The sequence below is a fragment of the Chrysemys picta genome, chromosome 1, assembly GCF_011386835.1.
Source record: "Chrysemys picta bellii isolate R12L10 chromosome 1, ASM1138683v2, whole genome shotgun sequence".
In the NCBI taxonomy this organism is placed as follows: domain Eukaryota; kingdom Metazoa; phylum Chordata; order Testudines; family Emydidae; genus Chrysemys; species Chrysemys picta.
In genome coordinates this window covers 205317696-205343158 of record NC_088791.1, presented here as the reverse complement: position 1 = coordinate 205343158, position 25463 = coordinate 205317696, and the positions used below count along the sequence as shown (strand labels likewise).

The 25463-nt window shown below is 44.1% G+C and overlaps 1 protein-coding gene across 1 annotated transcript in view; it reads right to left on the bottom strand.

Moving 5' to 3' along the window:
- Nucleotides 1–25463, bottom strand: part of CFAP47 (cilia and flagella associated protein 47) — a 286241-nt gene that overhangs the window by 102261 nt on the left and 158517 nt on the right. The window contains exons 31-33 of the mRNA XM_008174468.4: nucleotides 24885–24978; nucleotides 16937–17077; nucleotides 9728–9923 (exon numbers count right to left, since the gene is read on the bottom strand). Coding sequence (XP_008172690.4) covers nucleotides 9728–9923; nucleotides 16937–17077; nucleotides 24885–24978 — 431 coding nt within the window. The remainder of the gene's footprint in view (nucleotides 1–9727; nucleotides 9924–16936; nucleotides 17078–24884; nucleotides 24979–25463) is intronic.

Below are 25463 nucleotides of genomic sequence, written 5' to 3'. Positions count from 1 at the left end.
GCAGCCCCCTCATGGGGAGGGAGGGCTGTGTGGGGCCCCAGGCCTCCGGGGGGGGGGAGGGGTTGGACCTATGCCTCTGCAGGGAGGGGTAAGGGGGTAGGGGCGAACTCACAGGCGGTGCAGCTGGGAGCCAGGGGAGAGGAGCAAGCTGGGGCCAGGTCACTCCACTTACCACACAGTGAATGCAGGCCCCCCTAGGGTTACCATACGTCCGGATTTTCCCGGACATGTCCGGCTTTTGGGGGCTCAAATCCCCGTCCGGGGGGAAATCCCCAAAAGCCGGGCATGTCCGGGAAAATCAGGAGGTCAGCCGGGCCCGCGGGGAGCCGGGCCGGCGGGGAGCCGGGTCGGCCGGGCCGGCGGGGAGCCGGGTCAGCCGGGCCCGCGGGGCCGGGAGCCGGGGGGTGCGCCGGGCCGCCAGGGGCCGGCAGTGCTGGGCGGGCCGGGGGTGGTCGGCGGGGGCCGGCACCCCAGGGCCCGAGCCGACCCAGGCTGGAAACGCCGGGGGGCCAGCCTGGGCCGCGCCTCCTCCCCCCACACCCCCCTTACCTGCTTCAGGCTTCCCGCGAATCAAATATTCGCGGGAAGCAGGGGAGGGGACGGAGACTTTGGGGAGGGGGCGGGGTTGGGTGGGGGGTGTGGGCGGGGCTGGGGGCGGGGCCGTGGGCCGTGGAGTGTCCTCCATTTGGAGGCACAAAATATGGTAACCCTAGGCCCCCCCAACCCCTGCAGCAGTCCTCAGGGGAGTGGGGGCGGAGCAGGGGCAGGAAAAGGCAGGGCGGAGGCTTTGGGGAAGAAGCGGAGCAAGGGCTGGAGCAGCACGCAGCTGCACAGGGCACCAGGAAATGTGGTGCCCCAAATTTCCTGGTGCCCTATGCAGCTGTGTACTTTGTGTATGGGTAAGGACAGCCCTGGGTAACACTACCATTGGCATGAACTTAAGGTGGAACCTGAGAGAAATCTTGTCTTTGTAGAAAACTGCACAGGGAGCATCAGCTAGCAGAGCCTGTAGCTCCAAAACTCTTCTCGCAGAAGTAATTGCCACCAGAAATGTAGTTTCCACAGATAGAGATATCAATGTTGTTGCCAGGGGCTTGAAGGGGCCCCCCATTAACCTTGACAGAACCAATATCCATGATGGCACTGGGTCAGATACAGAAGATAGTCATTGACTAGACCTTTCAGAAATCTTGACACCGGAGGGTGAGAGAAAAAACAGAAAACCCCTCTCCTGGTGGATTAGCTGCAGACAGGAAGCACAGTAAACGCTCACAGAGCTAACTGAAAGGCTGGATGATTTCAAACGTGATAAATAATCCAGTATATGACTAATGTCCAAGCAATAGGGTGATAAAAAAAATGAGATCAAGCCCAGATGGAATGGGGATGGTATGATGGGATAGCCTAATTTTGTCAATTAATTGATCTTTGATTATTAGCAGTAAATATGCCCAATGGCCTGTGATGGGATGTTAGATAGGGTGGGATCTGAGTTACTACAGAGAATTCTTTCCTGGGTGCTGGCTGGTGAGTCTTGCCCACATGCTCAGGGTTTAGCTGATCGCCATATTTGGGGTCGGGAAGAAATTTTCCTCCAGGGCAGATTAGCAGAGGGCCTGGGGGGTTTTCATCTTCCTCTGCAGCGTGGGACACGGGTCACTTGCTGGAGGATTCTCTGCACCTTGAAGTCTTTAAACCACAATTTGAGGACTTCAATAACTCAGACATCGGTTAGGGGTTTGTTACAGGAGTGGATGGGTGAGATTCTGTGGCCTGCGTTGTGCAGGAGGTCAGACTAGATGATCATAATGGTCCCTTCGGATCTTAAAGTCCATGAAAATTCCTTCCACTTAGCTGTGTATGTTGCTCTAGTGGAATCTCTCCTGCTGTTCAGTAAGACAGTTTGGACATCTCCAGAACACAATTTTTTCATGAGCATTTAACCAGGCATCATCTATGCAGTGAGGTGGATAGATCAGAGGTTGGGATGTAGAGACCTGCCCTGGTTCCAAGATAGGTCATGTTCAACTGGTGGCCTGATTGAAAGCTGGTGTAGGTCTGTAAACCAGTACCATCTTGGCCAGGCTGGTGCTGCTAAGATTAATGTTGCTTTATCTGTTTTCAGCTTCTTGAGTACTGTTGGGATGAGGAGAACTGGAGAAAACGCATACAGCAGATGATTGGTCCATGGAAGGAGATATGCATCTGTTAAGGAACCCAGACTCTGGCCTGAAGCAAAATCTTTTGCATTTGTTGTTCAGGTTGGTAGTGAGCAAGTCTATTTTTGGGTATCCCCATTGATGGAAGATCTGGAGGAGGATGTCCTTTTTGATTGACCACTCCACTAAATCCCTGCTGAGGGAATCTGCAATGGTTTCCTCACTCTTGGAAGGTGGAAAATTCTCAGGGAAACTTTGTTCCTTATGCATAGGTTCCACAGATGGATAGCCTCCTGACATAACTGAGTCAATATTGACCCTTGCTGAGATAAACACTGCAATGGACAGCGGGGGCTTTGAGATAGAACGTGCCAGAATACCATTCTGGTACTATGTTATAGTGAAGTCATAACATACAAAATAGGCAAGCTAAAAATCACAGAGATAGGGTGGAAGGAAGTTGAGGGGCGATCAGAGGGAGGCAGCAGCAGGATGTCCATTGCTAGGATGAGGCAGTGAGTTGGGGGTTACCAAGGATGGGGAGGGAAGGGGAGGGGAGGGCCCACCCAAATTCACCCAATCGCAGCCCAGCTAAGGGAGCGGGAGGGACCAAGATGCTCTACATGCAGACTCCTACTCCCAGTTGTCAGCCTAAATAGGAAGTGACAAATCCAGTCTAGCACTTACACGCCAATGACCATGCACAAAGTGGCCCTGAAGTGGGATAATAGTGAGTAACTATGATCACGTCAGTTAAACATCCTCAGGGAGCCAATCACCACCTCCCAATATTAGGTAACATTATGTAGCCAACCACTACTAGTCAAAGAGAACAGCCAATAAATTCTCTGTGCCAAATTAGGCAGCCAATCAATACTTTGAAACCCAACAGTCCATCAGTGTTAGCCACCTCCTGTTCTGCTGCCAACCACTGTATTCCCCCCAAACATCCACCCTCATTGCCCATACCCAGAAAGAATCTATTCTGGTAACCCTTGCCCTGCACACCAATCACAGCAGCGGAGTACCATGCTGGAACTTGCAACTCCCCATGGATGGTCAGGGAGTCCCATGATAGCCTAAGGCAGATAGCAAGAACTGCCCCACATCACTTTCAAGCTAGGTGTTTGGGGTGGGGAGCGCATTCCTGTACCTTGAGATTTATGACTAAACCACTGGGTGTTGTCTGTAAGGACTTGCACCTTCCCAGCTCCTAATGGTAGATGCCAATGAACAACACAGAGCTTCAGCACATTTACGTGCAGAGAGACCTCCTGGGGTGACCACAGAGCTTGCACACAAAGTCAAGCAAGGTGGGCCCCCAAGCCTTTGGTAGATGCATCTGAAACCAGAGATTCATAGTTGATTCTGGAAGGGCTAAGTCCAGGGACTGAAGCATTCATGCAGGTATGAAAACCAGCATGTCCAGAAGATGCCTGGATGGATGATATATTGAACGGAGCCAGGCCTGAAGACGGCAAAGGTGAAGTCTGACATGCGGACTTATGTATTTGCATGAGGCCAGGTGACCCAGTTGTTGTAGGCAGGAAGGCACTGTTGTTGGGTTGGACTTCGGGTTTTTGGAGAGAGTAATTAAGAACTGAAACCTGTTCAAAGGAAGATAAGACATCACAATTACAGTGTCGAGGTCTGCTCCTATGAATATTATATGCTGCATGAACTGTAACTTTGTTTTGCCTAAGTTCAGTTTCAGGGCCAGATGAAAGAACTGCTATCTGATTTCAAGGATGCAGACGTGGATTTGGATGCTTGAGGCTCTGCACAACAGCCAATCGTCAAGGCAAGGGAAAATTTGGACACCTAGATGACACAGATGGTCCGCTATCACCACCATGTGTTTTATCAAGACTCTTGGGGCTGACAACAGGCCAAAGGGGAGCACCATAAATTGGGAGTGTGTGTCTCCTGCTATGAAGTGAAGGTATTTCCTGGGGCATAGGTGTATTGCCACATGGATCTATGAGGCCTACAAATCAAGGGCAGCATACCATTCTCCAGGAAAGGGATAATGGAAGCAACGGTAACTATCTTGAACTTGATTTTCTTGATAAAGCAGTACAACTTGGTCAAAAAATGGGACAAACTATCTGACTTTCGGGGGATTAGGAAGCAACAGGAATAGAATCCTTTCCCTCTGTAATGACAAGCCACCTCTTCTACTGCTCCCAATTCCAAAAGAGACCGTACTTATTGAAGCAATACAGTCTCACAGATGGTTCCCTGAAAAGAGATGGGGAAGGTGGGCTGGAGAAAGAGAGGGAGGTGAACTGGATAACATATCCCTCCTTTATAGTGCTGAGCACCCCTTATTCAATGTTGTGTCATTCCAAGCACTATAAAAGAGCAATAGGTGTCTTCCAAAAGGTGGGACAGGTACGGTGTCCTCAAAGAGTCAGTAAAAATACCTGTTTAGAGATTGTCGAGGCTTGGTGACAATGAAGATTGTGGTTTGTATCAAAATACTCTTGTTCAAAAAAATGGAGCTATCGCCTCATCTTCTTCAGACAGAGTATCAGGTATCGATCTGGTGAAACCCAAATCTGAGGATTCTGCCATCAGATCATAGAATCATAAAAGTGTTGGACTGGAAGGGACCTCAATAGGTCATCTCCTGCACTGAGGGAGGACTAAGTGTTATCTAGATGATCCCTGACAGCTATTTGTCTAACCTGTTCTTTAAAACCTCCAATGATGGAGAGTCCACAACCTCCTTAGATAATTTGTTCCAGTGCTTAACTACCCTCACAGTCAGGATAGTTTTCCTAATGTCCAACCTAAATTTCCCTTACTTCAATTGCAGCCCATTACATCTTGTCCTGTCAATGGTTAAGGAGAACAATTTATCACCCTCCTCTTTATAAACCTTCCAAGGAAGAGGAAGGGTATCTTTTGATACAGACTCGCTAACCTGCTGAGGTGGGCTTTAAACTAGGTTTAAGGGGGGCAGGAAACAAAAGCCCACAGGTAAGTCCAAAACATGAACACCTAGGTGAAGGGTTGGAATCTTGGGGGAACATGGGATATGCAACATGGACAAAGGAGAGACAAGAGTGAATATAAAGGGGAAATCTGATAAACATCTTAGATGTCTGTGTACTAATGCAGGAAGTACGGGGAATAAACAAGAAGAACTAGAAATACTAGTGAATAATCACAAATATGGCATATGGCATCACAGAAACTTGGTGGGATAATTCACATGACTGGAATATTGGTACAGAAGGGTACTGCTTGTACAGGAAGGACAGGCAGGGAAAAAAGGAGGAGGTGGTGCCATGGATATCAAAGATGTATACAATTGCACTGAGGTTGAGATAGAAGTGGGAGACAGACCTGTTGAAAGTCTCTGGGTAAGGATAATAGTGATAAAAAAATCAAAGGTAAAATCATGGTAAGGATCTAATATAGACCACCAGCCCACAAAAAAAAAAAAAAAAAAAAAAAAAAAGAGATGGATGAGACTTTTTTTTTTTTTTTTAAACACAAATTAACAAAATCATCCAAAACGCAGGACTTGGTAGGGCTATTGTACGGCTCATTACTCTGAAAAATCAGGCCCAAGGCATCTCAATTTGGGCACCCAAAATTAGTGGATACTTTTTACCTTAGTCTCCCTGTGTCAGTTCCCCAGCTATAAAATTAGAATACCACTGCCACCTCATCTCAGAGGCGTTGTGGAAATTGATTAATTAATATTTGTGAAACACTCAGATACTGCAATGATGAGCACTACAGAAAACCCCATGAGGAAATCAATAATTCTGTCTTCAGAGTAGGGTGTGAATAATAGTGTAATAAGGAAGGCCTAGAGCCACACACACTGAATAATAAGCTGAAAAATAAAATATTTTAGAAGCTCCTCATGAAATGAGCACCATCCATCCTATGCACTGAATAATATAGATGTCCTGTGTAAAAAATGTGATCATATAATAAAAGATTGTACCATATTGCATACAAATAAGGGGCCAAATTAAGGTTGCACAGGCAACATGTTATATTAACCAATTTTATTATTCTGTTGAGAGGACCCATAAAAACCATGAACTGAAAAAACTGGCTTGAAGCAGGTATAGTCAAAGCAGTCACAATGTAAACTTCCACATAGAAAAAAATAAATAAATAAATATATATATATATTTATATATATATATATATACACACACACACACACACACACACACACACACAATCACTCCTGCTATTCCAGTCTGAGACTTCTCTGAAAGCAGAAAAATACTAATTATGTTAAATTGTGAGGGGATTTTGTGGTATACAAGTGTCTATAAGGAACCAGACAGAGACCATGAAATTCACTGTCACTTATCTATGGCCAAATCTGAAACCAACTCTTCACAAATGAGCACATTAACCTACTGAACCATCTGCCCCATTATGATGATTTAATACAAACATTTTATTTCTGAGTATCCGATTACCTAATTAAACTTGTCATCATTTTTGAGTGCCAACTCTAAACCTATTGTAAAAAGCTTTTAAAACTAAATAATGGTTTAATCCTGCTTTAGAATTGAAGATAAATTGTACTAATTCATTTTTTACAACAATTTATGATACTAAGCTACAAAGTATTGCCAGGAGGCAAAAAGAATAGTTACTTACCCTACTGCAACTGTGGTTCTTCAATATGTGTTGTTCACAAGTATTCCGCTTTGGGTTTGCAATGCACCCCATGCACTGGAGATCAGAATCTTTTGGCCAGCAGCGTCCACTGAGACGGATTCTGTGCCCTCACAACCCCCACAACTGAGGGCATAAAGAGCAAAGTGGAGACCAACTACCCCTTAGTTCCTTCACCAATTAGAAATCTAGGTGTTAACTAGATTCTGTAGTAGCAAGAAAGGGGGGTTGATTGGGGATTATATATGAGAAGACATCTCAAAGAACCACAGTTACTGTAGGGTAACTGTTCTCTCGTCTTCAAGTGTTTGTCCATATGTATTTTACTTCTAGTGATTCACAAGCAGTCCTGGAGGTGGATGCTCAGGCAAGTGGGCCAGAACCTTTGTAGAAATGGGGGCCAAGGCCAAAGTGCCCCCTCCCTCTTCGAGGCTGGCTGCTCCAGCAGTGAGACAGCTTCCCTCTCTTCTGGTGCCACAGCAGCCCCTGCTGGGCAAAAAGTGTAATTGCAGCATCTCTCCAGCAGAATTTATTATTTGCGGGGAGGACAGGAGGAATCTGCAGGGGACATGAATTCTACACTTACATTTCTTTTGTTAAAAAGTGAAGGGGCCCCCTGATTCCAGTGCCAGGGCTCAGAGTTTACTTAAATAATTAAGACAGCTCTGCCAAAGCGGGCATCTGACTTAGATGCCTCGACAAGGGAATAATGCCTTTAAAATGTATATAATGATTCCCAAGTAGCTGCCCTACAAATTTCAGAGATCAGTACATTCAAATAAGCCACAGAGGTTCAAATAGGGGTTCCATGAGGGAACATCATCCACAGAAGGATGATGATGTTGAGATCTCAAGAAGAAGCTGGGTTTCTGACAGGGAGTCATGAGCACAAAAGTCCTTGAGAAATCTTGTCACTATGGATTGTGAGAAGAGTGATTGTGAAAATCAGAGCATGATATGCAGAGATTGCAGCTAAATGGACTTTCAGGAAACTAAATGCTAGGACTTTTTCCTTCAGAGATAATACGTAGTCTAGAACCTTTGGTACTGGAGCCTCAACTGGGTCCACATTGTCCTGGGCTGCCCACACAGAAAATTATTTCAAATTTTGCAGCACAGGTTTTTAGGGTGGAGGCCTTCCTAAACACTGCTAATATTGTTAATCCAGGCAACATTCAGGCCATCAGATGTAGCAAGTGGGGTTCTAGAGGCAGTGTTTCAGAACCAAGGCCAGATACTATGTCCATACAGACAGGGAGATAGATGGGAGGTTCACTGGACAATTGGAGAAGGTCTGAGAGCCAGAATTGTCTCAGCTAATATGGGGTTATCAAGATCACGGTGTCTGTCACATCTAATTTGTATTATCCTGGGGAATCACCAGAACCAGAGGGAATGCACAGAGGAGGCTCTTAGACCACAGGAGGAGGAATGCATCATTAGGGATTTCAAGTTCATGCTGCCCCTGGAACAGAAAATCTTGCAACTGGCAGTCTCTGCTAATTCAAATGATCTATCGCCAGGTTCCCCCACACCTGGAAGATAGGGTGCAACATGGCGTCTCATAATGACCACGTAAGGTTGGATACCAGATTCTTGCTTAGTAAGTCTGACATACTCTTGTTTATTCCTGGGAGGTGAAGGGCCAGCAGGGTTACCGAATAGAGTTGGCATCATTCGCAGAGTTTGATGGCTGCCTGACATAATCAGGATGAGCGTATGCCACCCTATTTGTTGATGTAATGCATTGCTGACATATTGTTTGTCATGATCTGCAGTACTGAATTCCACCATGTTGTACAAGGGGCTCTGTATTGGAGGGGAGGGGTGAACATTAGTTCAGGGGCTCTTTTGATGTATTGCAGTCCAGTTTGAGGATTTTGGATGCAAGTTAAGCACTGAAAGAAATTTTAAAGACTTTCAGAGGGGCTTTTTTGAGGAAAAAGCTTGCTAGGGTTCTAGCCGCTGGTAGTACACTGCTAGATTATGACTTGCTGCCACTGGCAGTAAGAAGGCACTGAAGGAGGGCCACTCCACCCTTTATGCCCTTTTATAGGAGCACAAGGAGACACAGACTGTGAACATGGTTCCAGCAGACACGGCTAACTAAAAAAAAACCCAAACACCTGGCCTCGTATGCATTGAATGCATGCACACCTAGAGTGGGATCCACATTGACACACACTGAAAGAAATTATGTCTGGAAACAGAGGTAATGTTACCAGTGGTTGAACTGACAATTTCATCAGATCAGAGGACTAGAATTGCCTAGGCCAAATTGGTGCTACCATGATCAGAACTTCCACATCTTGTCTGAGCTTCAAGACCCTTGGTATAAGGAGAATTGGCAGATAGGTACTCGTCCCCAGAGTCCACAAGATGAGGCAAGTTTCTCATTGAGAACTGGGACTTACACTCCTCTGGAGCAGAAAGTGTGACACCTTGTGTTTGTCTCTGTGGCAAATAGATTTATGATTTTGTGACCACACTTGTGAAAGTTGGTCTGGATGATGGAATCTTTATCCATCATTCCTGATCACATGAGAACTATCTGCTCTGGTGATCTGCTAGGCTGTTTTGTAATCCATGCAGGTGCAGAGCTACTAGGGTGATCTGATGACAAATACACCAGTTCCAAAGGCAAACAGCTTCCCCACTCTGCCCTTTTTGCCCTAGGTTGAGGAGCACAAATGGCACAGGTGTGGTTCCAATAAGTACTGCTGGCCAAAGATTCCATTTGAGCGAATGGAATGTATGTGCCATGATAAGTGGAATATTTATGGGCACATATTCAAAGTATGGTACTTTCAGTGACAAACTGTCACAATATCCTTAAGATATACAGAAACTGGGACAAAAGTACTAAGGGGGTGGGGGAGGGGAGAATAGTCAAAGTATTGCTTCACCTTTTTGACAGTCTTTCCACACAATTTTTCTGGTTTTCTCATAATGTGTATTCAGCCAGGTAAGGAGGAGTCTTTCAGATGGAGAATATATATTACTGGATAAAGGCTCAGCATTTATTCTTGGCATGCTTTGCAGGCTTTCTGAGCTCAACAGATTACTGATAGTAAGTGATGATACACGTGCAAGGACCAACACCTGAAATCAGAAAATATATTTCATCTTTTTACTAAAAAGTATAATTACAATTCCAAGTAGAAAGAACAAAACACAAAAATACAATTATTTTTCAAACACAGAAAAACTTTCAGATTTGAAGCTATTTGGTAGATTCTAAATTAGCATAAAGGCATGTTGCATTATTGGGGCAGGGCTGCCAGTCTCCATCTTTTTAAAAACGTTTCTTTATTGTTTTCAAGAATATCATTTACAAACAGTGAACAGCATGAAATTTAACCACCTCTTCAAACACCAACAAAAAAAAATCATAATGTATAAAAGCATGGGTATGAATTCAACCCAATATGCTCCTAAAATTATGTAAATATAATATTAAGTCTTCCCTTCCATCTTCAAATGCACAGCAAATACACATGACATATTCACATGTATTTTCTTTGTCCAATTGCAGTTTACATTCAGCAGTGAAAAAAATATCTTTCCTAAAATCTACAGTATTTTCTTTTGATATTTAGAAATGGATTCAGAATCTTGTCAATGTTATCCAATTTATCCTCTATCCAAAAAACATTATTTTATGAGATCAATGTTTATATAAATAAACTTCCACTACTCTTTCAGTCCTGTACAGTTATCCTTTTAGCAATCATTAACATAGCAGAGATTGGTTCTGATTATGCTTTAGGGACTCTTAATTCCTGAATCAAATAAAATGCAAATGGGAGATTCTAAACATATTTTGTTTCTAATTATTTTTCAATTATTTTTGATGATTTCATCAAAAATAATTTGACCTTTTTGCATTCCCAGAATGAGTCTGTAGAATCCAATAGCAGCTAAATTACCAATAAATATTGCAATTATTTTTTAATCCAAGTTTATAAATGCAAAGCCAATTTAATCCAGTGTTTGCAACATCTCCTTCATAGCTCATTTCATTTTTTCGGAGCCAAATTCACCGCCCAGTTTATCTTAAAAATTCTCCTATTGACATTATTAAATACTTATATTATGGTAGCACCCAAACGTCCTTGCACACAGAGACTGACGTAGTTCCTGCCTCAAAGAGTTTGTAATCTAAAGCAAGCATCCTATAGACAATGGAGGAAGGGGCAATCAAATTTTTTCATAAACACATACTATTTTTTGTTTTGTGTTAATTATCTACTTTTCCCAAATGTCTCTCAGCCTTGCAATCAGACATTGGTTACTGAGCATCTGGGGAGGGAAGGTGCTTTCCAAGCATAAGTGGCAACTTGGGGAGGAGCACAGAAGTTGGTTGTAAGGTTGGTATCATTGACAGAGTGAACAGGATGAGGGAGAATGTGGAAAGAGAGACCAGAATAAATAAGTAGCAAGTGTCAGAGCAGGGAAGAACACTGAAGGTTAAGATAAGAAGTTTGAATCTGATATGATGGAAGAGAAGTAGCAATGGGTTAAAATAGAGGAGTCGTGTTCATACCCATGGGCAAAGAAGATGATCTTAGCAGGTGAGCTATGTATGAATGAGACCGGACAACATAGATGCCATGAAGTCCAATAAGGAGGACGTTATAGCGTTGAAGAAGGGAGATGAGGACCTGGAAGGGACAGCTTTAGCTGTCTAGATGGAAAGAAAAGCTCAGATTTTAGAAATGTCATAGATGAAGTAGCAGCAAGATTTGTATAGTGATAAAATTTTGATAGAGACACTATACATGTGGGGTAAGAAAGAGGGATGACTCCCAGGTTATGAGCCTGACTGAAACGACAAACAGTGTGGATATCATTACAAATATTTGCAATCAATATTGAAAGCAAATGTAGGGGAGGGAAAATGGTGCAAAGAAAAAGATCAGGAATTCTGTTAAGTTTGAGGCATCCAGAGGGAAATGGTGGCAAAACAGGTAGAGATGTGAGACTGCAGAGTTTGCACAGCAAGGTTTGCACATTCCCACAAAATAAAAGAGAACAGGATTTCAATCCCCTAAATTCTGAACCACCTCCACATTCCCACCAGCCTTCACACTGCACATGGAGGAGCTATGCTACAACAGATTCCTTCAAGTAGGTCTTCCTCTGATATCCCTATTCAGGGCATGCTTCACAGTGAGGAAAGGTCAGCAACATACGTTTCTTCACAGAAAAGATTTAATTCACCCTCATGGTCCATCAACCCAAGACAGAGGAAATCCGGCTACACGCCCTTGGTGGTGGCAAATTCATCTCTACATTCTACTATAGAAAGCAAATCCACTCTCAGACAATGATTGGGTTACATAAAAATAGAAGTAGGAAATTATAAGGACTAAAAGTAGTTCCTGGGATTGTGAAATATTGCTTGCAGCTTAAGTACTAATGAGCAATCAAAGGAATTATTCTAACCTTCAATCATTTCCATAAATTGCTAATTCACTTCAGCACTCAAGATCTGTTTTATTAACCCTCTTGTATTTCAAAAATATCCAGGTTGTCTGAGGTGGTGTCTTATGCATCGATGTGCAATACATGTTGTACAGTAACTGAAAAAGCAGAACGGGTGGTGCTTCAATGTGGGAACTCAACTGTGTTTTTTCTATACATTAGTTACGTCTTATCTCTGGAATAGCCAGTCTGTCTGGCTTTCTAACTATACTGTAATTGAAGGTGGTTGAGATGAGATATATTTCTAGAATCCAAAGACCTTCTTTGAATGCAAAGATCTTCTTTTACTATGGAATAATCAAAAATCTTTATGGGCCTGTGATGGCGTGTCCAGGACCAGCTCTAGGCACCAGCAAACCAAGCACTTGGGGCAGCACAATTTCAGGGGCGGCATTCCGGCTTCGGCAGTTGTGCTCTCTGAGGTTGGTTGTTTTTTTTTTTTTTTTTTTGCTTGAGGTGGCAGAAACACCTAGAGCCAGCCCTGGGGGTGTCCACACCAAATCAGGCTCGAAGGGGTTAAGGTGGTCACATGGGCCAATTAACTCCCCAGGCTGCACCTGGAGGAGGAGCCAGGGAGAAGGGATTAATTAGACGAAGCTCAGCTGGATGGGAACAGGAGGCGACTGTATAAAGTCCAGAAGCTGAGAGCAGCGGGGGCTGCAGGGAAGTAATATGCAGTCACTCCCTAAAAAAAGTGAGGTGTGTTTAGAGCTATAGAGGTAGGTAGCCTACAGTTACTCCTTGGGAGGAGGAAACTTGGGGTGGCAAACCCAGAGAAGGGAAAGAGACAGAGAGGTAGGAAAGGCTCAGGGGAAAAGCAGCAAGGCATGGGATAGTGCAGACCTTGTCTACTGAGGAGAGGGCCCCTGAGCTAGAACCCCAAAAAGTGGACCTGGGTTCCCCTACCAGCCACTGGAGAAGTGACACAGACCATGCAGTGGAGAGCAGAATGTCTAGGACAGTTTTCCCCAACAGACTTTGATATCCCAGAAGGGGGAAACATGCATAGTGACCTGGCCAGAGGGCCAAGTCATGAAGAGAAAGCTGTAGCTCCTGGTGCGAAAGGGGCTGCAGGGTGAGAGAAGACAACAGGTGGAGAGACCACCAGAAGAGGACACAAGCACCTGGAAGGAGCAAATCCCCAGAGCAGCCAGGAAGAGGTGCCCTACCAGCGAGTGGCCCCTGTGACAGGCCCTTTTCCTGCATTTAGTTATAAAGTACTTGTATAGCACCCTCATCGTAGTATCTCAGAGCCTCACAATCTTTAATGTATTATTTCAAAACACCCCCGTAAGGTAGAAAAGCACCGTTGTTCCCCTCTTACGGTTGGGGTACAGAGGTACATACGTCTATATGGGATGGAAAGCCAGAGTGTGAATCTACAGTGCACTAGCTTGCCACGCAGTAACAACATCCTGTGTGGACATTGCTACAGTGCACTAAAAATTCCGTAGGGGTCTTTTACAATTGGCAGACAGTCAGAATCTGCAGAGTCTGTAGGAGGGGTCTTGTCATATAACTTATAAAAAGATCTGTGGTTTAAACTTTATATCTCTGGTCTCACGCCAGGTTCCTGAAGTACAGAGGCTGCAGCATACTCACAAGGAAGACACTCTTGGCTGCCTAACTGTGATAGAAAGCATGACAAGCATAGGGGACAGCCATGATGGACTGTCCGTAAGTGAAACAAACATCACAGGAGGAACCCCAAGCCTCAGAAGGTCTTGACAGGGAGAACAGTATATAACTGTGTTTTAGCTGCCAATTTTGATGAGAGAAACCCATACTGGCAATGAGAATGGGAATGATGCTGGGCAGAGCATATTTGCTCAGATGAGGAAAAATTTAGTCAGCAATGAACCTGGAACTGAGAGAAGAGTTGGCATCAATCATGACACACTCCAGGTTTAAAAAAAAACGTGAAGAGATATCCATGTCAAAGCACGTGTTAATTTTATCACTGATTATCCTAAGGATGCTGAGTACTTGATGTTTCAGAGTAGTGTTTACATGGCATCACACACTCGGAACTCTTCAAGACTGAAGTGCTTCTGGATATACAGTGTGCTTTCTTCTTTCTTTAGGCACTTGGATAGAAAGTAAAAGGGCTGACAAGAACACCATCCATTCAGTTGTAGATGTAGTATTGAGGGAGGAATGCTTGACACCAAAGCACTCTCCAGGAAAAGCAGCTAGCTTTGATCAGAATGGAAATAACTCTGCCTTTCAGGGGCTGTTTATGCCGGGATATAGTATGCATAAGTGATTATTCGTTTTTAACAGACATTTTAGATGAACATTTCTTCAAAAACATGAACTTTTCATTTCAGAATCCAAGATGAAGAATTTTCTAGAATAGCAAGTCAACCAACCCCAACCACTCTACCTTTTTTAAATCAATAAAGCATTTTATGATTACTAATGTGTAGGGCCCTACCAAATTCAGTCCATTTTGGTCAATCTTACATCTGGGGTTTTTAAAAATCAGTCAATTTCACGTTTTCAGATGTTTACATCTGAAATTTCATAGTGTTGTAACTGTGGGGGTTCCAATCCAAAAGGCAGTCAGGGTGGGAAGGCCACAAGGCGATTGTAGGGGGGTTGTGGGACTGCCACACTTACTTCTGCCCTGCTGCTGGCAGGGGTGCTGCCTTCAGAGCTGGGTAGCCAGAGAGGAAGGCTGCTGGCCCAGCGCCCAACTCTAAAGCCAGGACCCCCACCAGACACAGTGCAAAAGTGAGGGTTGCAGGGTATGGCGGGTGGTTACCATATGTCTGGTTTTCCTGTGAGTCTCCAGCCCAAGTGGGGGGCTCACAGCTCCGGGCCACAGCCTCCCCACGTTGGTTGGGGGGAGTAACAGCTCCAGTCGCAGCCTCCCCATGCAGTGGGGTGGGGGATTTAACAGCTCCAGCTACCAAGCTTCCTGAAGCCAGGGGAGATCCTGGAGGTGGGTCTGATCCACCCCAGGAGCGGCCCCTGCAGGGGAAGAGGAAGTCTTGTCCTTCCTCATCCCCAGCCGGGATGAGCAGCTGGAGCCCTGCACAGGGTAGGAGCCCCTGGCTGCATACCAGATTTCAGAGGGGAGATCGGATTTCATGATCCATGATGCATTTTTCACAGCTTTGAATTTGGTAGCTTTTGCACATTAGTAGGGCCCTAACTATATAATCTGTTGAAGTATACATTACTTTTAGCTAATGCTCACATTATAAACAGACACCCTTTCTGCTTGCAAAATAGGAAACATTTACACATTTAAGTCCTCCCACTGTATTTAAGTCTGTTAGCAACCATATTTAATTGCATTAACAATTAATTGTACTCCAAAAATCGAAGCGACTGTGGGTCCTTTAAACCACTGCCCCTAAGGGTATTCTATACCGCCAACAAAAAAAAATGTGCTTAACTCTGGTTAGCTAACTTAAGTTAAAATAGCAGTGAAGACATAGCAACTTGGATTAGCAGTTCAAATTTAACCTCAGGCTCCCCTGTAAACTTTAACTCCAGCTGCTAACCCAAGTTAAAAGCCAAGTTGCTACATTTTCACTGCTATTTTAATCCATGTTAGCTAACCCATGTTAAGAACACTTTTTTTTTTTTTTGCAAATACCTTTATAGACATAACCTAAAAGAAAAGAAATCTTGAACCTCCTAATATGTCAGCATTTCCAGATCCAAAACTGGCAGAAAAAATAAAATGAAATAAGTGGTGTGTGCATGCCTTCCTCTAAAGATAGTGTTTTGGCATGTTCATGCATATGTCTGGACACATGACCCTGTGCTAATGATCCTAGATCAGTGTAACTATAAATGGTTATAAAACATTTTTAAAGCATTATGTTTCATAGACTGTTACCAGTTAATACGAAATGAATTGGATAGTCAGTGTATATTTTTCGTGATTATCTAAGGGCAGAGATGTTATTTTTCATTTCTATAAGCAGTAGTGAGTATGTTAAAACTGAAATACACTCCAAAAATAAAATTCTGACCACCACAAAAAAAAAAAAAAAAAAAAAGTAGGTCAAAAAACAACATATTTTTGGTGCAACAGGTTCCTGTTATTTTTTCTGCCATATCTATGTTTCAATATTGTGGGAGTAAGTCCTAAAATATTTAAGTCACAGGACCAGTAAAAAACTAAATAATATATTTTTTTGTAGCTGTGAAGCTGAATAGGATTCATTCCTTTTTCTGTTAGCTACTGAAGAGAATGATATTTAACACCACCATGTTTTTTCACTTTAACACCCTTGCAGCTTTTTGCTCTCATGTTGTCATCTGTTTAAATTAATCTTCACAGTTTAGGGTCCAGCCTTTCCTCAGAACATGCCTGAACTCCATTACTGTCCTTTGGAATTACACATGTATATCCAGGAAATCATTTCCATGTCAAGAAATATGAGCATAATTTCAGCTACGGACCATGTACTTTACAAATTATAAAAAAACCTGAAAATATATCTTAGCTAAGCAGATTAATTCTTTTGCCATTTGTTAAAACATTTGGGGTATTCGAAGGAAAGAATTATTCTATTCAATCTCACCTTGTTTGAAATCTTCCTGTAATAGTTGCAAATATCATTTAAAAGCTTAGTACTATAAGATATTACATGTCTGAAATGTACCTTGTATACCTGGAGTAGTACATCGGTCCATACACGTTTGCTCATGGTCTCGAATACATTATCATCCAAAACAAACAGACTCTTATTGTTAAAAATTTCAGAGTTCTTCATGTTAGCTTTTTGCAGCTCAGTCATCTGAACCTTCAGATAAAGGACAATGAGATTTATATTTTATCTTAAACTATGACATCTATAAGGTATGCTAACCGTGAGCAACAGTCACTACTGGCTTTTAAAGTTTGTCAGGTAAACAATTGCTTTTTCTAATAGCATTACATAATTAGTGGATAAAGAAAAAGCAGTCCATGCAGTATAATAGAAATTTGCTAAAGGATATAATGCTGTTTCTCACAGAATCTTAGGCCTGGTCTACACTACGAGTTTAGGTCGACTTTAGCAGCGTTAAATCGAATTAAGCCTGGACACGTCCACACAACAAAGCCCTTTCTTTCGACTTAAAGGGCCCTTTAAACCGGTTTCTTTACTTCACCTCCGACGAGGGGATCAGCGCTAAAATTGGCCTTTGCGGGTCGGATTTGGGGTAGTGTGGACGGAATTCGATGTTATTGGCCTCCGCGAGCTATCCCACAGTGCTTCATTGTGACCACTCTGGACAGCACTCTCAACTAAGATGCACTGACCAGGTAGACAGGAAAAGCCCCGCGAACGTTTGAATTTCATTTCCTGTTTGCCCAGCGTGGACAGCACAGGTGACCACGCAGAGCTCATCAGCACAGGTAACCATAATGGAGTTCCAGGATCGCAAAAGAGCTCCAGCATGGACCGAACGGGAGGTACGGGATCTGCTCGCCATATGGGGAGACGAATCAGTGCTAGCTGAACTCCGTAGCAGTAAATGAAATGGCAAAATATTAGAAAAAGTCTCAAAGGCCATGAAGGACAGAGGCCATAACAGGGACGCACAGCAGTGCCGCGTGAAAATTAAGGAGCTAAGGCAAGCCTATCACAAAGCCAGAGAGGCAAACGGAAGGTCCAGGGCAGAGCCGCAAACATGCCGCTTCTACGCGGAGCTGCATGCCATTCTAGAGGGTGCAGCCACCACTACCCCAACCATGTGCTTTGACTCCGTCAATGGAGAAACACGCAACAGGGAAGCGGGTTCGGGGTACGCGGATGATGATGATGATGATGATGATGATGATGATGAAGACAATGAAGATAGCTCACAGCAAGGAAGCGGAGAAACCGGTTTCCCCAACAGCCAGGATATGTTTATCACCCTGGACCTGGAACCAGTAACCCCCGAACTCACCCAAGGCGTGCTCCCAGACCTTGAGGGCACACAAGGGACCTCTGGTGAGTGTACCTTTGTAAATATTACACATGGTTTAAAAGCAAGCGTGTTTAATGATTAATGATTAATTTGCCCTGGCAATCGCGGCCAGTACAGCTACTGGAAAAGTCTGTTAACATGTATGGGGATGGAGCGGAAATCCTCCAGGGACATCTCCAGAAAGCTCTCCTTCATGTACTCCCAAAGTCTTTGCAAAAGGTTTCTGGGGAGGGCTGCCTTATCCCGTCCCGTAAAGGACACTTTACCACGCCAGGCCAGTAGCACATAGTCTGGAATCATTGCATAACAAAGAATGACAGTGTATGGTCCCGGTGTTTGCTGGCATGCAGACAACATCCATTCCTTATCGCTCTTTGTTATCCTCAGGAGAGTGATATCATTCACGGTCACCTGGTTGAAATGGGGTGATTTTATTAAGGGGACATTCAGAGGTGCCCGTTCCTGCTCGGCTGAACAGAAATGTTCCCCGCTGTTAGCCATGCGGTGGGGGGGGAGGGGTGAAGTGATCATCCCAGAGAATTGGGTGTGTATGTGGGGAGGAGGGGCGGTAGTTGGGTTTGTGCTGCATGTTAACCCGGAAACCCCAGCCCCTCCTTTTACATTGCAAACCCATTTTAAATGGCCAACCCAATAGGTCCTTAGTATGGGAAATGAGAGCGCTGCTGTTTGAAACCATTCCCACATGTTAAGAAGGTTAAAAAAAGCCAAAAGACTGTGGCTTACCATGGCTGCCTGCAAGCCGAATTCTGTTGCCTGGCACTGAGTGAGTGATCTCTCACACCAGACCGGCAGGCCCTCAATATAAGAGGAAAAATGCGACCTTGTAACGAAAGCACATGTGCTGTGTAATATGAACAGCAAAATTTAAAGTGAAAGAGTGTACCCATTGTTCTCTAAAATGTGTCTTTTTTAACCACCTATCCCTTCTCCTCCACCAGCTGCAAATGTTTCTCCTTCACAGAGGCTAGCGAAGATTAGGAGAAAACGGTGGACTCGGGATGATATGTTCATGGAGCTCCAGATGTCCTCCCACGCTGAAAGAGCACAGCAGAATGCGTGGAGGCAGTCAATGTCAGAGTGCAAAAAAGCACAATATGAACGAGAGGAGAGGTGGCGGGATGAATCGCGGGCTGAACAGAGCAAGTGGCAGGCTGAAGATGATAGGTGGCATCAGCTTGCAGACAGAAGGCAAGAGTCGATGCTCTGGCTGCTGGAGCATCAAACTGATATGCTCCAGCGTATGGTTGAGCTGCAGGAAAGGCAGCAGGAGCAGAGACCGCCGCTACAGCCCCTGTGTAACCAACAGCCCTCCTCCCCAAGTCCCATTGCCTCCTCACCCAGATGCCCAAGAACATGGTGGGGGGGCCTCCGGCCACCCAGTCACTCCACCCCAGATGATTGCCCAAGCATCGGAAGGCTGGCCTTCAATAAGTTTTAAACTGCAGTGTGTCCTTTTCCTTCCCTCCTCCCCCACCCATCCCGGGCTAACTTGGCAATTATCCCCCTAGTTGTGTGATGAATTAATAAAGCATGCATGAATGAGAAGTAACAATGACTTTATTGCCTCTGCAAGCGCTGCTCGAAGGGGGAAGGGGAGGGTGGTTAGTTTACAGGGAAGTAGAGTGAACTGGGGGTGGGGGCGGAGGGTTCATCAAGGAGAAACAAACAGAAGTTTCACGCCGTAGCCTGGCCAGTCACAAAACTGGTTTTCAAAGCTTCTCTGATGCGCACAGTGCCCTGCTGTACTCTTCTAACTACCCTGGTATCTGGCTGCGCGTAATCAGTGGCCAGGCGATTTGCCTCAACCTCCCACCCCGCCATAAATGTCTCCCCCTTACTCTCACAGATATTGTGGAGCGCACAGCAAGCAGCAATAACAATGGGGATATTGGTTTAGCAGAGGTCTACCCGAGTCAGTAAGCTGCGCCAGCGCGCTTTTAAACATCCAAATGCACATTCCACCACCATTCGGCACTTGCTCAGCCTATAGTTGAACAGGTCCTGACTACTGTCCAAGCTGTCTGTGTATGGCTTCATGAGCCATGGCATTAAGGGGTAGGCTGGGTCCCCAAGGATAACGATAGGCATTTCAACATCTCCAATGGTTATTTTCTGGTCCGGGAAGAAAGTCCCTTTCTCCAGCTTTTGAAACAGACCAGAGTGCCTGAAGACGCGAGCATCATGTACCTTTCCCGGCCATCCCACGTTGATGTTGGTGAAACGTCCCTTGTGATCCACCAGGGCTTGCAGCAGCATTGAAAAGTACCCCTTGCGGTTTATGTACTCGGTGGCTTGGTGCTCCGGTGACAAGATAGGGATATGGGTTCCGTCTATCGCCCCACCACAGTTTGGGAATCCCATTGCAGCAAAGCCATCCACTATGACTTGCACGTTTCCCAGAATCACTACCCTTGATATCACCAGGTCTTTGATTGCATTGGCTACTTGGATCACAGCAGCCCCCACTGTAGATTTGCCCACTCCAAATTGATTCCTGACTGACCGGTAGCTGTCTGGTGCTGCAAGCTTCCACAGGGCTATCGCCACTCGCTTCTCAACTGTGAGGGCTGCTCTCATCCTGGTGTTCTGGCGCTTCAGGGCAGGGGAAAGCAAGTCACAAAGTTCCATGAAAGTGCCCTTACGCATGCAAAAGTTTCGCAGCCACTGGGAATCGTCCCACACCTGCAACACGATGCGGTCCCACTAGTCTGTGCTTGTTTCCCGGGCCCAGAATCGGCGTTCCACGTAATGAACCTGCCCCAGTAACACCATGATTTGCACATTGTTGGGGCCTGTACTTTGTGAGAGGTCTATGTCCATGTCAATTTCCTCATCACTCTCGTCGCCGCGCTGCACTCGCCTCCTCGGCTGGTCCTGGTTTTGCTTTGGCATGTCCTGGCTCTGCATATACTCCAAGACAATGCGCGTGGTGTTTATAGTGCTCATGATTGCCACGGTGATCTGAGCGGGCTCCATGATCCCAGTGCTATGGCATCTGGGCTGAAAAAAGGCGCGAAACTGACGGAGGGTGGGAGGGGCGACTAATGACATGGCGTACAGGTACAGGGAATTAAAATCAACAAAGGTGGCTGTGCATCAGGGAGAAACACAAACAACTGTCACACAGAATGGCCCCCCCAAAGATTGAACTCAAAACCCTGGGTTTAGCAGGCCATTGATTTCACGTAGGGAGGGGGAAGCAAATGAATACAGAACAAATCTGGTCCATCTATTTTTTACATCTTAAGCTGGCAGCAGACGGTGCAGCATGACTGATAGCCATCGGCATCTTCTGGGTGCTTGACAGAAAATGATGTACTACGATTGATAGCCATCATCATCAAGAATCAGATGCCCAGAGTGGAAAGTTTGGTGCAGTATTCCTTAGAGGAATCTGCTGAAGAACTTTCCCAGGTGCCTCTGATTGAACTCACTGAGGAGTACGACGACGACGGATAGCAATCGTAATACACCATCCACTGCCAAAAGGCAAGGAGCTGCTGCTGTGTAGCAATGCAGTATCACGTCTGCCGGCACCCAGATGACATATGGTGACAGTGAGCTGAGCTGAGCAGGCTCCATGCTTGCCGTGGTATGTCGTCTGCACAGGTAACCCAGGTAAAAAGACGCGAATCGATTGTCTGCCGTTGCTCTGACAGAGGGGGAGGGGCCTGACGACATGTACCCAAACCCCCCACGACACTGTTTTGCATGATCAGGCATTGGGATCTCAACCCAGAATTCCAATGGGCGGCGGAGACTGTGGGAACTGTGGGATAGCTACCCACAGCGCAACGCTCCGGAAGTCGACACTAGCCTCGGTACTGTGGATGCGGTCCGCCGACTTAATGCACTTAGAACATTTTATGTGGGGACACACACAAATCGACTGTATAAAACCGATTTCTATAAAACCGGCTTCTATAAATTCGACCTAATTTTGTAGTGTAGACATAGGCTTAGTTACAAAATTTTAGCTGCCTGTGGTGAGAACACTATGGAGTGAAAACTCACTGGAGAACCAAAAGCAAAGCATAATGATAAATGGTAATGCACATATAGTGTATTTCCACAGTGATAAGTGTTAGGACCATTAAACATCTTTATTAAAGTTCTGAAAGGGGGAGTAAACAAATACTAGGAGTGGCAAATACCAGTGAGTATAGGGAAGTAATACAAAGGGATTAAAAACATGAAGAGAAATGAATGTATGATTTAACCTGAAAAAAATAAAAACTAATAGATTTAGGGAAAAAGAATCACACATACAGATATTAAATGGGAGGGAGAAACCTGAAAAGCAGCAATGCTGACAGAGACTTAGAAGTATACTTATTGCCTGTTTAATTTTGAATATAGCAGCAAAAAGAGTGACTACAAGTTTGGACTGAAAATGCCCAGGCATCACACCATAAACTGGGATGGATGGGTGTGTAAATGAGCTCTGCTTGCATGTTTCTTGTGTGGCTCTCCTTGGAATGCCAAATTCATTCCTAGGCATCATAAAGAGAGTGAGTGACAAAACTAGACTTAGTCTGGAAAAAAAACTACAAAAGTATTAGGGAATGAGAGAGTGACTTATGGGGAAAGAACAGAAACATTTAATATGTATACTATTTGGCTAAGAGATAATAGTCTACAACAACATATTTGAAGCAAGGGTCACATTGGGGAAAAAAACATGATGGTTCTCTTCTAAACTCTACCTACAAAATAGGCTCCATCAATATATCAATCGCCAAAACAAGATACTGCTCCCAGTAGATTGTGCAGATTTTCAAAAAGATTGTATTGCCACTTGGCTCCCTAGGCTACTTGAGCTTGACACCCCCTCAATGGGATTTAAATATGGCCATGAGCTCTGCTGGGTTCATTGGATTTATTTGCTTTTGGACTGGGGTCGGGTGAGAGGAAGGGGAAGAGCTACATCTCATAATCTGGTATTTGAGATGCTAAAATGAAACATCGCTCTCAGTAAATTGTACGGATCTGTGATTCTCTCTCTCCTTTCTACATGACGGATCAAATAGCTAACAATGCTGACATTTAAGTTCTCATAATTGGATATCTGAGTAATCACCTCACTGAGATGAATGGGGCAGGTCACACCTCTCAGGGCTATTGTTCCAGGCTCTCGGCAGATTCATCGCCGCATCATTAAACTTTGTTTATATTTTTGAAATTTCTTTTGCAACAATAATATCTAGAGACTTATTGTTTTTAAATTAATGCTGAGATCTGGAGAGCAAGACAACAGCTTCAGGGAGGTGCCTGAATGGCATATGGTTATGTAGTGGCTGTTTCTGAACCCTGTTTAGAAAGGTGTAAAGGGGAAGTCAGGAAGCAAATTAGCTAGGGTGACACACAGAAATTTAACTAGGAGCAATGGAATAAAATTAAGAAAGAAAATTTAGACTAAATACCAGGAAACACTTCCTGACATTGAGATTTTTTTAGGCTGTTGTGGTTTCTCAAAGGAAGTGGAAGAAGCATTGCTTGGGATATTTAAATTTAAGTGGGACAAAACATTAGATGTGCACACAAACTGCAAGCAACAATCTTGCATCAGCAGGCAATGGGCTAGATTATTTAACAAGCCCCTCTTTTCCATCACTCCTGTACTTCTACGAAGTAATTGCTCTCAGCATTTGCCTAGCCAAAAGTGTAACTTGCATTCGGTCTGTACTGTAGAAGTCTTAGCTCCCGCTGTTTCCCTGAGTTCTTGTTTGACAGATTTCCCACTCTTCTTCTGCTCAGTAAATTTTACTCACTTTGTTCTACTGCTCTTCCCTACCACACACAACTCAAGTTTTGACTGTCAACCTCTAATGAAGTCTCCAGTTTTAAGGGTTTTCATGGCTATGTTCTTTACAAAAATATTAGGATGATGGCATCATGAGGTTGGCAAAATGTTCCAGATCAATCAGGTCTTTCAACCCACTGATTGGCAAGGGTTATATTTGAAACTAAGGTGGCAAATTAAAACTTAATAAAAGGAAATACTTTTTCACACAACTGCAACAATTAGCCTGTGGAACTCATTGGAAAACAGAGGTAAAGAGCTTAGGAGGATACAAAAGGTGGTTAGAATGATTAACAAGAATATCGAGAATTATAACTGTAAATTTTTAAAAACATAAGTTTTGGAAGAGACATAAACCCTTGTGTTTCACGTCTTAAGTTTACCTTTAATTTTTGGGAACTAGAAGAAAACTTTTCCTAAGGGTAGGTCATTCTATAACTGTCTATTGCACGGTTTCTTGAAAATTCCTCTCGAACACTGGGAACTGCTCACTATGAGTAACAGGATATGAGACTAGAAGGACCACTGGTCTGATCCAGTATGAGAATTACTATGTTCCTATTTTTTACAAAGGAAATGTTTTTAAAAAAAAAATCTACTAAGTAGTTTTTAGAAAAACACAGCTCCACCTCCTACACATGCGTGGGACTGACTGCACTAAATACCAAACTACAGCTCTGATCCTACTAAGGCTTATGCACGTGCTTAATTTTACACACTGCAAATCTCACTCATTTCAGTGGGACTGCTCACAGTGCAAAAAGTTAAGCATGTACATAAGTCTTTGCAGGATAAAGGACCACGTATGTAGGCTATTTTAGAACAATTACCTTCAATGTGATTTGCAATCCAATCCATTTCTTATATTCATCAGGTTCAAGCAGAAATTCAGGCATAACATGAGGAAGGCATGCTCCTTGGCTTCTGAAATAATACAAAAACAAAAATAAGTAGACAGCCACAGTTTTGTACAGGCTATCTAACTGTAAGTGAAAACCAATATCTACAATCAACTTAGGGCACAAACAACAGAATGCAGACATCTGACCAAGTATGATTTGTGTGTTCAGTCGCAGATATTCAGATTTTGAACTATCATTTGCTACTGCAATTGATTGAGAGTACTAAATCAGAGGTGGGGTTGAAACCCAACAAGCATTGCTAGTTTTGAAAAACCTTGTTTCTGGAAAAATGGCCGAAGAGCCTTAGAAGTCTTTTTGCCAACAGGCTTTGCATAACAGTTTTTTAGTTCCTATGAAAGGAAGTTACTTTTATAGATGATGTTCTTCAAGATGTGTAGTCCATATACATAGTCCACAGTTGGTGAGTGCACATCCAGTGTGCACACGTCAAACAACTTTCTGGTCAGCAATATCCACTAGGGCAGTGTACGTGCCCTTCCTCTCTTT